Below are 12,134 nucleotides of genomic sequence, written 5' to 3'. Positions count from 1 at the left end.
AAATAGCTCAGTTTAAGCAGCCTTTTGCCCCTAGGCCAAACAACAACCAAAACATGCTTCTGAACAAAACAGTGGAAAGAACTCGGGCTGCATGGGTAACTGCTGGGGCCTACCAGCAAGGTCTTCCTCAGTTGGGTATCTGTCAAATGCTGTTCTTAACATGAAGCCCACCAGGCTACAGGCCTGACCACACAGAGTTCCTATCATGGAAACGGCCTGATTAGAAAACAAACCTCCACATACGGTAACAGAAGAAACTATAGCAACTACCTTAGGAAAAAAACCAATCTATTCTTAAAATTAATAGACAATTAAGATCAATGATCACCATACAGATGAAGAAAATCCAGCAGCATGAAAGAGAAAGGACAAGATAAACAAACTAAAATGGACCAGGAAAAATTTAAAGGGGAGAACATCTAAAAAAAAATCCTCTAATTACTATTCTCAGAGAAATTGCATTCATAAAGCCAAAACAACACATTATAAAAAAGGGCTCAACCTCATGACCCCAAGGTCAAGAGTCACATGCTTTTCTGACTGAGCCAGTCAGATGCCCCAACAAGAAAGAACTGTTAAAACTTAAATACATGATTGCTAAAAAAAATTTTTAATTCAACAGAAATCTTGGAAGACAGGTAAGAAAATGTCTTAGAACATAAGGTGAGGAGATGGACAAGTTAATGAAGAAAGCAATATTCTGGGTCTATCCAGATGGTCCAATAATACCCAACTAACAAGAAATGCACAAAGACAGAACAGAGAAAATACAGGGATGACATTGTTGAAAAACAAAAAGGAGATGCTTTTTTAGAGTTGAAGACAATCTTCTATCATTTATGACTGCCAGACCTTCCAAGCACAGCGCTTGTTATTAACCTTGGGCTTTCTGCCCCACATCAAGTGGTTAAACGTTTCTCTCAAGGTTTAAAAATTAACTACTAGTTATCCCAAATATATCTCATGTCATGTAGCCTAACTGATTTACTTATTCCTAAATGGAGCTCTGTTTCATTGAAAAATTTTATGGCTCAGAGAGCAGGATTACCAGGGTTTAACTTACACTTACCTCCATGAGATGGAGAAGACGCCCGCCAGCTGCTGTCTCCCCATCGTCCTCACAGTCCTGTAAGAAGGTCTGTTTATCCTCACAATATATTCTAGAAATACATATAACAGTGTTACACTTTGAAACTCCAAAATATTGCACCTAAAAGTTACACCTACATACTTGTTGCAATCAATTTACTTCCAAAATCTGCATATTTGTCAAAAAAAAAATTCTTCTTGAACTATATATTAGATACATTTTCTCTGATTTGTTATCCAGTACATTTCATTTTTTTTTTTTTTATATTTGGGAAAGCTAGGAATCAAGGGCACCTCCCTTAAAGCAGAAATGCTATAATTATGGAAAGGTGAGTTTATACATCTGACACTTCATCTAATCTTGAAGCTATAAGGTTACAGAGAGTAGTCATTGAAAACCATTGATTGAGAATATACTGTAGAGAAGTATGTAGGCACCATGAAATGATATAAAGAAATAAGTGGCATACTTCAGTCTTCAAAGAGCCTTAGAGCTAGTGGAAGAGACAAAGAGTATATAAAAAAGATGGAGGTGATGGAATCAACATAAATTAACATTTTATACTTTCCTCACATCTTATTCTAGCCATCAAACATTTCTCTATCCTCCCCATTCTAAGAATTATAAGGTTTACCTTCTCTATAATTTTTCCCCTGGTTAATTATCAATATCTGAGATAAATCATGATATATTTACCTATTTAAATTATCTAGAAAGTTTGCATTTGGAATAATAATTTGGGCTACATTGTAGCAGAATAAGCATGGCAAGTAAGGGTGAGATATAAAAAGAAAACAGTGACAGTTAAGGTATGGTGTCTACAGGATTTCTTAGGTCCCTACAGATGACACCATCTAGGACTAGGCAAACGCAGCAAAGATACTTTTCCAGCTGTGGCTATAAAAAAGCCAGATACTACCATATCTAATACCTAAGTCAATTATAGCAATCCTATTCATATATTTATTATATATTCATATGTATTATAGCAATCATATTCATTCATTTATTCACTCATTCCTCCTTCAATCTATCTTTCCATTCATTGACTCAATCAATATTTACTGCCCACCTACTATGACCAGGCTCTACAATTATTTAGAATTGACCTCATTCCAAGAGAACAAAGTTCGTGCTACTAGACAAAATTTTATATGGCAAATTTAAGGCAAAAAGGTGTCAGCAGTTGGTGTATATTAGGACTGTAATTATAACCTAACACCATAATTTTATGGAACAAATGAAGAAAACTTGAGTTATAAATCAGTGCTATTAGGTTTTTTAAAAATGAAAATACGAAGGACATTTTTACTTTTTCGGCACATGCCAGGAAGACGATAATGCAGTATCCCATAGCTGTGTATACCAGTAGCCTGACGAGTGCCTCGTAACTCCAAAGCAGGAACACAGCCCCAGAACGAAGAAGTAACCTTAAAAGGATCCTAAGCATTCAAAATATACAACACAAAGTCCATATACGAGATAAAGGTTATTTACTTTACTTCCAGTGGGATCCTGCAAGACTCCACTTTGTACCTGGTTTAGTCTTAGGTGCCACACAATTCTGGCAAGCTAAGCTCTTTCATTCCCAAGTGTCAATTATAATGGAGCAAGGTGGAGCAAGCATGTAAGTCGTGCTGATATCTGTGAGAATTGACAGCTGGTCTGATCACCTACTAACTTGCAAAACTAAAAAAAATACTTCCAGGTACTTAAAAACAAAAATCTGGGGCCTGAAATAGAATATCTGGCATATTATTTAACTTTTTTTTTTTTCAACGTTTTTAATTTATTTTTGGGACAGAGAGAGACAGAGCATGAATGGGGGAGGGGCAGAGAGAGAGGGAGACACAGAATCGGAAACAGGCTCCAGGCTCCGAGCCATCAGCCCAGAGCCTGACGCGGGGCTCGAACTCACGGACCGCGAGATCGTGACCTGGCTGAAGTCGGACGCTTAACCAACTGCGCCACCCAGGCGCCCCTTAACTTTTTGATAACTTAAGATTAAAATTATATCCAGTGACTGATTGTTGAAGGTGCCGCCACAGAGCCATGTCGGAATAAAAGAGAGAGAAATCAGTTTATCAGACTCCACTTAACAACTTTGTGATCTTGAAAAAGCTAAACTTTTTGCAGGGGCAGAGTTCCTGAAATAATCAAAATTAACTTTCATAAAGTATTTGGCACAGAGTAGGCACTCAATAAACACATGGGATGAATGAATGGCAATTAATACTTTTATAGCACATTCAAATCACCGAGAGCAAGCAGAGTCTAATCCCTTGTTTTTATATTGATGACCCTAACTCAAAACATCAAAATCCTGCCCAGGGATACTCTAGTAAGCAGGGAATCATATAACAAATAGTTTTTGGAAATTTTGGCACTTAAAGAAATGTGACTTAGTAATATAAAAAAACTCACCTATCCAAAGTGATGGATTGTTTTTTTTAATTTTCTGATTTTCAGATAGCCTAGATTTTACTAATATTCTCAATCACACTTTAAATTTGCACTAAATCTTGGGGCACCTGGGTGGTTCAGTAGGTTGAGCATCTGACTTCGGCTCAGGTCATGATCTCACGGTTCGTGAGTTCAAGCCCCGCGTCGGGCTCTGTGCTGACAGCTAGGAGCCTGGAGCCTGCTTCAGATTCTGTGTCTCCCTCCCTCTCTGCCCTGCTCATGCTGTCTCTGTCTCTCAAAAAATGAATAAACATTAAAAAAAAAAAAAGTTTAAATTTGCACTAAATCTCTATGTTTATATTCTGATTCATTTCAGTCCCAAAATATGTTCTTTTAAGTCTATACTAATTTACGTATTTAGAAATATATTCTTCCTCTGTTTACTAACACTTTAGCAAACATTTGTATAAAACCTTAGTATTCAAAACTAAAAGGAATACGGCAAAAGAAGCACACTTACTTCCCTGCCAATGAAAGCATACATTGGTTTAAAAGAAATACTTGGGAAAAAATTTGGCACTATGTATCAAGAGTTTCAAAAATGTTCATACTTTGATGATTTTACTTCTTTTTTTTTTTTTTTTTCAACGTTTTTTTAATTTATTTTTGGGACAGAGAGAGACAGAGCATGAACGGGGGAGGGGCAGAGAGAGAGGGAGACACAGAATCGGAAACAGGCTCCAGGCTCCGAGCCATCAGCCCAGAGCCTGACGCGGGGCTCGAACTCACGGACCGCGAGATGGTGACCTGGCTGAAGTCGGACGCTTAACCGACTGCGCCACCCAGGCGCCCCTGATGATTTTACTTCTAGGAATATATTCTTTCTTCTTCAATTACACGCCCATTTCATTTCAAAAAATAATCTCAAGTAACCAGAACCTACTCCAAGTAAATAATCTAGAATGTATACAAAGATGTTCACAAGAATATTTTTTATAATAATGAAAAATATGAAAAACTAGAAAAAGAAAATAGCTAATTACGGTATACAGCCCGAAAGAAATAGTACACAGCCATTACAATAATGTCTATAAAGCAATTATAACAACATGGAAAAATGCTTTTGGTAAATTGTTTATTTCAAGTTATTTAAATTCTAGTTAGTTAACATAGATACTACAGGCAATGCACTGAAAAAATAAAAGTTGCATAGAAGACAAGGAAAATGTATTGATATATTATCAAAATGTATCCAACTATTATCAGTTACATTTAATGGCAGAAAAAGGCTGATTTTCCCTCCAATTCTTTTCCTTTTCTGCAGATTCCAAATATTCTATACGTGATTATTACTTTTATAATGAAAAAAACCCCACATAATAGTTGTTATTTTAAAAATCATGCATCAGTTTCCCCCATTTTTTACAAATTGAACATTCCTAAAATTAGGTTTACTCACCGGTATGCATAGATGTTGTGGGTGGCACTAGCTATTTTCTTATTCTCATACAATTTGGCAAGAACCATCTTCACCTTAAAAACAGCAGTAATATAAATAAACCAATGTATACTTTTTATTTATTCCATAAATAAATGCTAGAAAAATATCTTAAAGCATATTGATATAAATACTGTTGTACTGAAATAGTGATTTAAAGAATTTACTACACTCTGAAAAAGCGATTTCCAAAGTTTTCTCCTCATTTAAAGAGTCTACTACACTCTGAAAAGGTCATTTCCAAAGTTTTCTCCTCGTTTTAGAGGCAGAAACTAATACTCTCAATTGGTATAAAAAACTACAGACCTGATATATTTTTTTTCTTCAAAGGCACAGGTAAGGCTTTATTGGGCCTTATAGTTTGAGCTGAAGCAGGGCACAGTGCTGACAGAGAGTGGTCGGGCTGGCCTCCAGACCTGGTATTTTGAGTACCAAATAGCAACAAATATTTAAGCACTAACTATGTTTAAGGTCCTTATAGATGAAATTGTCCCCCCTGTAAAGAATTTTAAACATAAATATGACCATTTTTTAAAAAGAACTCTGAAAATTTATCACACTTATGTATCCAAATTGACAGGTACAACATGGTTATGTTCCAAATGTTGTTAAGACCAAAGCTCTCTTGGAGTCCTATGAAGTTTACGGACAAGGTAACAAGAGCCAGATCTTGAAAGATAAGTAGCAATCTCTTTTGCACCAAAAGGGAAGAAAGGGGTGCAAGCAAGAATAAGTCATTCCATTCAGAGGAAACTTCATGTGCAAATCTATCAGATTTAGCAAATAAAACATAAAGGATGCTCAGTTAAGTTAGAATTTCAGATAAACAACAAATAATTTTTTATTAGTAGTATGTCCCATACGATAGTGTTTATCTGAAATTCCAATTTAACTAGGCATCCTATATTTTATCTGGTAACCTTACCAGGGACATAAAAGAGAAAGGTTCTGGAAACAACCAATAGTTTTATGTAGAAACTATTTAGAGTATGAATGAGATGAAAGACAATGTATCAGGAATGATAAAGCTAGGGTCATATCACAAAGGGCCCCATAGAAGAGTTTAGGTTTCTCCTTGTACACAACGGATATAAGCAAAGATTGGGGGTGGGGCCAGGGACACACAGCGAGATCTTTCAGAAAGGTAACTTGCTGGCAAAGAGTATGGAAGAAATACTGGAGGTAGGGAAGACTGAGCTGCAGCCAGGGAGATCAATTTGAATCGGAAACTATGTTATCTTGTGGTTATTACTTTTTAATCTTTCAGGTTCTCAGGTTCCTGATCAACAAAATAAAGCAGACACTGATCTTTAAGATTTATTTGAGCTCTCACAATTATGATCCTGTAAGTCCAAGAGACTATAATCAGAAAAAGAAAGAGGATCCAGGATGAACAGATTCAGAACATAATGTCTAAGGAGGACCCTGGCAACAAGATTATGGGCAACAGCCAAGGACAAACTGCGGACAGAAAGAGCCAGAAGCCTGAACCAAAAGCTGTTATCTTGACCACAAGTCAATGCAGAGGAGAGTGAAAGTGCAGCCTGGTACAAAGAACTGTACCCTGTAGTTCAGGGCTTCAAGAAGGGCTTACAGTTGAGGAGCTATAGAGACCAAAGAGAAGAGACTAAGGATTCAAACCTATGCTAAGTTAATGAGACTTTTGTTGTTAATTTAACTTTCTAGGTAGTTACAGTTTGTGATTGAAAATTCTCCCATTTGGTATCCTTGAGTGGGAATCAGGTCACCTAAGATCAAGAGGCAGAAAGGAAAAGGAATTCAGGTCAGAAAGACTCTGCTCAGCCAGTCTGTCCACTGTCCTCTTCCGTGGGCATCAATGGAGCCGACTTGGTTTTGCAGAACTCCCACACAATAGGACAAATAATTTTTTTAACAAGCTATTAAGCATCATAATTTTCCACACAATGTGCTTTTCTTGTTTGGAAATCCATTAGAGGGTTAAGCCCTAATTTGTTAAAACTGAAACAAATCTTCCATGATTCACAGTAATTCCGGGGTAGGAAAATGAACAAATAATTTTCATCTTATGTGAAAATTAAACATAACAGCAAACATAATAGGAAAACCATTTACTTGAATTACTTTGGTAAAACAACATCAAAGTGAACTGGACATAGAAACTTTACCTGTTTAGGACAAACTACCGGAGCCAAGTGCGCCTGAAAAGTACTCCTTCGGTCTGTAATAGGAATGCCATGATCAATCGGAGGTAATTCTTCTATTTCTATAAATTTAAAGAAATACATTATTTTATTTTTAAAATTCTTACATTTGAATAATGAAAAATTGACAATGGTGTGAGCAGAGGGTGGGGAAGGGAGTTGGGAAAGAGATGCACATCATATAGCAAATCAACCCAAATTACCCTTAATAGCTATCTATTAAAATTATAATTTTAAGTAAAAAGTGTTCAAATGTAAGTTAAGATTAAACTACTTGACTTATAAATGATTTTCACCTGTCAAGGTCACCCAGTAGGTTGGGCCTCAAATCCTGGGATGTTATAGTAGTATAAATCGGTATAATAACTAAGTTTTAAGAGTATAAAAGGGTCCTGGGGCGCCTGGGTGGCTCAGTCGGTTAAGCGTCCGACTTCGGCTCAGGTCACGATCTCGCGGTCTGCGAGTTCGAGCCCCGCGTCGGGCTCTGGGCTGATGGCTCAGAGCCTGGAGCTTGCTTCCAATTCTGTGTCTCCCTCTCTCTCTGCCCCTCCCCCGTTCATGCTGTGTCTCTCTCTGTCTCAAAAATAAATAAACGTTAAAAAAAAAATTTTTTTTTTAAAAAAAAGAGTATAAAAGGGTCCTAAGACCAAAAAGATTATCAGCTGCTAATATACCACAATTTATTTATCAATTCTGTTGATGGACTTCTGGGTTGGGAAACCTATGACTTTATTTTGTGTAGCTGTGATGAAATGTTTTCTGCTAATAAAACTGTTCCTTCTTCATAGGATTGAATATATCAATGATACACCAAATTGGTATTCCATGGAGTATCATTATTTCCAGTTATTCTGCCTCTTAAACAAGTTTAAGAACCACTAATTTGACCTTAACTCTGTTGAGAAACTTACCAACTATCCTGGCTGCTACATCTGCCTCATTTAGGATCTAAAGCTATTCAGGGGGGCGCCTGGGTGGCTCAGTCGGTTGAGCGTCCGACTTCAGCTCAGGTCACGGATCTCGCGGTCCATGAGTTCGAGCCCCGCGTCAGGCTCTGGGCTGATGGCCCAGGGCCTGGAGCCTGCTTCCGATTCTGTGTCTCCCTCTCTCTCTGCCCCTCCCCCATTCATGCTCTGTCTCTCTCTGTCTCAAAAATAAATAAATGTTAAAAAAAAAAATTTTAAAGCTATTCAGGAAAAATAATTAAAATTGTTTCCTATTTCTATTCACTGATCTGTTGAATCTTACCCAAGTCAGCTTGCCTTACAATTGATGGACTACTTCAACTAACACACGTAAAAATATTTCTATACAGCTTTAAACAACAACTTGTCAAAACTTACTGCACTGGTGTGTGGCGGGGCTAGGTCAAGAAACCAGGTTTATGCAGGATGTTTTGCCTTCCTCCTGAGTGTGTCCTCTTCTTGAACAAACTGTGACCACTGTACCAGGGTAGCACTAAGGTCAACATGAACTGGACACTATTTATTGTTGACTATGATTTTTACTCTTTTTTTTTTTATTAAAAAAAAAAAATTTTTTTTAATGTTTATTTATTTTTGAGACAGAGAGAGACAGAGCATGAACGGGGGAGGGTCAGAGAGAGAGAGGGAGACACAGAATCTGAAACAGGCTCCAGGCTCTGAGCTGTCAGCACAGAGCCCGACGCGGGGCTCGAACTCACGAACCGCGAGATCATGACCTGAGCTGAAGTCGGACGCTTAACCGACTGAGCCACCCAGGCGCCCCTTTTTACTCTTGCTTTTAATAGTGTATCCTGTTTCCTGAAAGAAATCTTACGCCAAATCCACAAATATATAAATGAATAAAATGTGAGACTGAGGTAGGGGTGGGAATCCTGGGTCTTTTCTCCCACTCTTTCTCTTCCTATTTACTTCCCTTCCTGGTCCTGAAACACCACACAAGAACTTTAAAGCTTCATAGTATTGTTTGAAAGCTACTGTATAATGCATAGTTCCCTCTGGCCTATGATGTTTTTGTAAAAGCCTTGAGAAAACTGATGCTACCGTTCAAAATTTTAAGATACTAAAATAGAAGATATTTTCCAATGGCAACATACAGCTGATTGATTTATCACATCAACCTATTCATAAGCTGAATACTATCTGATTATGGAACAAATCTACTTAAGCAAAAACTAAAATCTTAAAGGCATTTTACTAGCTTGAGTTCTGTGGCTGTACGTTCAGCTATTATATTTATGAACACAGACTAAAAGTTAACTGAAACATCAGGAGATAGCTGAGGATTTCAAAATAGACATATAAAAACAGGATGTGAACTGAAAACATTAACAGAGTTTTTCTTAGTTTCAGTTTCTCCTATCATTAATTCAAAACTCTAGAAAGTCACACACAAAAAAAAACAGTGAGGGGAGGGAGAAATTTCTGTTTTTTCCTCATCATTCTGACAGACCTAGCAAACATCAAAATGGCCAGCAGGCAGGAAAAAAAAAACCCTCAATTCTCTGCAAATTAATAACTATTTCTTAACGTATGAGAGTTTACTACAGTTCTATACCATTTCAGAAACATCCCACACGCCTCAAAAGAAACTAGATGGTAATATACCTGTTTGATTTTCACTAATCTCAAAATCCAATGCTTTAACAGGATTTTCCGGTTGACATGCTAAAATGAGATCATCTTCACATTCTACATCTTCCTCTTCAGTTTTCTTCTTGATGTCAGGACCTATGTGGATATGAGACCTTATGAATGAACTTAGAGGACAGTAAGGAATTCCACTTAATAATTGGTTGGTCTTTGTCTAGGAAAATAAATAAAAGATGAGCCTGGAAGAGCTTATGATTCCGGAGAGCAAAGAAATGCTAAAAAAAAAAAAAAAAAAAAAAAAAAAGACAGGTGAGCTAACAAAAAAGAATACAAGAGTCTACCTGAAGGCCAAACCTGGAAAAATCTGAGCAACAAAATAATGATAGTATAGAATTTTAACCCATGGAGTAAAATAATATACATGAGTTCATACTGATAAAAATAAATAAAAAACAAACAGGGAGAAGAGGCATCTCTTCCTCACAGAAGAATTCCAATTCCATGAAGAAGGAAAGAAGGAAATGAGAATCATTATTATGCAAACACCACAGCAATAAATCCTGTTGACAAGACAGACTAATAGATATTAAAGTTAAAGTTTAAGGAGGAACAGGATATTAGCAGAGGCTCAAAGTATCTCCCTCAAGGTACTTATCAACTACAAAGAGAAAGACAGTAACTGTGAAGTTAAGTTTATATGTCAACTTGGCTAGTTTAGTCCACAGTACCCAGATATTTATTTGATCAAACTCTATTCTAGATGTTTCTGTAAAGGTATTTCTTAGATGGAATTCACATTGAAATCAGTTAACTTTGAGTAAAGCAGACTGTCCTCCACAATGTGAGAGAGCTACATCTAGTTAAGGTCTTAATAGAAAAGGGACTAGCCTCCCCAGAGGAAGAGGGAATTCTTCGAGCAGACAGCCAGCCTTCAGACTTGAGCTGCAACACTAATTCTTCCCTAGGTCTCCAGCCTGCCAAAGTACCTTGCAGAGTGTGGACTTGCCAGCCTCCACAATCTCATGAGCCAATTCCTTAAATTGATCTCTCTCTCCTTCTCTTCCACACCTCTTCCTCCCTTCTTCTGCATCCATCCCTCTCTTCCCCCATCCTTGTCTTTATAAATACACAGGCATACACACACACACACACACACACACACACACACACACACACACACACTCTCACACCCAATTGGTTCTCTGGAGAGGCTTGATTAATACTATAACTTTACAGTGGAGATACCTGACAGATACCACCGTAACCAAAGGATCAAGGTAAACATAACAATAAAGCATACTGATACCATGAGTTCCTTGATATTTGCACTGTGAAGGAGACAATATCATTTTTGTGGTATTCTTGCCAAAATGCCTAATCTTGCTCCAATATGAGAAAACAATGGACAGACCCAAACAGAGGGACATTCTACAAAATACAGTACTCTTCAAAAGTGTCAGGTCATAAGAGGTCATAAAAGCCAAGGAAAGACTGAGAAATTATTTACAGACTAGAAGAAAGTAAGGAGAAATAACAGGTCAATGCAATGTAGAATCTTGGACAGCATCCTGTAACAGCAGAAAGGACATTAGTGGAAAAAATCCATGAAATTCGGATCTTTAGTTTGGTTAATATTATACCAATGTTAGTTTCCTATTCTTGGTAATTATACTGTGGTTAAGTAGGCTGTTACTAGGGGAAACAGAGTGAGGAATATAAAAGAGTTCATTGTACTATTTTTGCAATTTTTCTGTAAGTCTAAAATTAGTACAGAAATGTAAAAATTTTTTGTGTATATAATTACTTCAAAATTTAGTACTTCTGCAATAGAAAAAACCTATGAGATAAATTTGTACTGAAGATTAACAGTAAAATCAATCTAAGTTACTTGTTAAGTGGGTAGAATGGAAAATTCTCATGAGATATCTTGATCACGAGCTTGTAACCTTATTAGTTCTTTAGAATTACAAATCCTTCCATTTTAGTATGAAGTCTACAAAAACAATTTTTGGTAAGAAAAATACCAAACAAAATTTCTAAAAAGTATAACTACAAATTGTAAACAAAAATCAATAACATTACAATTTAAAGAGTGGCTAAACTGTAATGTGGATATAGATGGAAAAGGGAAAATATCTTATTTTTAAGATCTATACTTTTAAAAATCTCCTGAGAATTGAGTGATTCCAAATTTTTTGGAGTCCTAAATTTTTACTGGCATACATTCCATTTTTTGCAATTATCCCACACTCTAGCATGGTAGATCAGCAAAAATCAATTTTATTTTGAGACTACTTTTCCTATCAATGCCCTGAAATGCTACAAAATCAGAACATGAATTATAAAAGTCAGGAAAACAATTCAAAAATGATTGTCACATGGAG

The 12,134-nt window shown here is 36.6% G+C and overlaps 1 protein-coding gene across 4 annotated transcripts in view; it reads right to left on the bottom strand.

The window, feature by feature from the left end:
* Window positions 1–12,134, bottom strand: part of IMPACT (impact RWD domain protein) — a 30,799-nt gene that overhangs the window by 3,887 nt on the left and 14,778 nt on the right. For all 4 annotated transcript variants that reach the window (XM_042910676.1, XM_042910677.1, XM_042910675.1 and 1 more), the window contains 4 exons: window positions 9,766–9,888; window positions 7,139–7,236; window positions 4,953–5,026; window positions 1,070–1,160 (listed from right to left, as the gene is read on the bottom strand). In XM_042910676.1, the coding sequence (XP_042766610.1) occupies window positions 1,070–1,160; window positions 4,953–5,026; window positions 7,139–7,236; window positions 9,766–9,888 (386 nt within the window). The remainder of the gene's footprint in view (window positions 1–1,069; window positions 1,161–4,952; window positions 5,027–7,138; window positions 7,237–9,765; window positions 9,889–12,134) is intronic.

The sequence above is a fragment of the Panthera leo genome, chromosome D3 (assembly GCF_018350215.1).
Source record: "Panthera leo isolate Ple1 chromosome D3, P.leo_Ple1_pat1.1, whole genome shotgun sequence".
In the NCBI taxonomy this organism is placed as follows: domain Eukaryota; kingdom Metazoa; phylum Chordata; class Mammalia; order Carnivora; family Felidae; genus Panthera; species Panthera leo.
The sequence above is the reverse complement of the archived record's forward strand: the minus strand, read 5'-3'. Positions and strand labels throughout refer to the sequence as shown.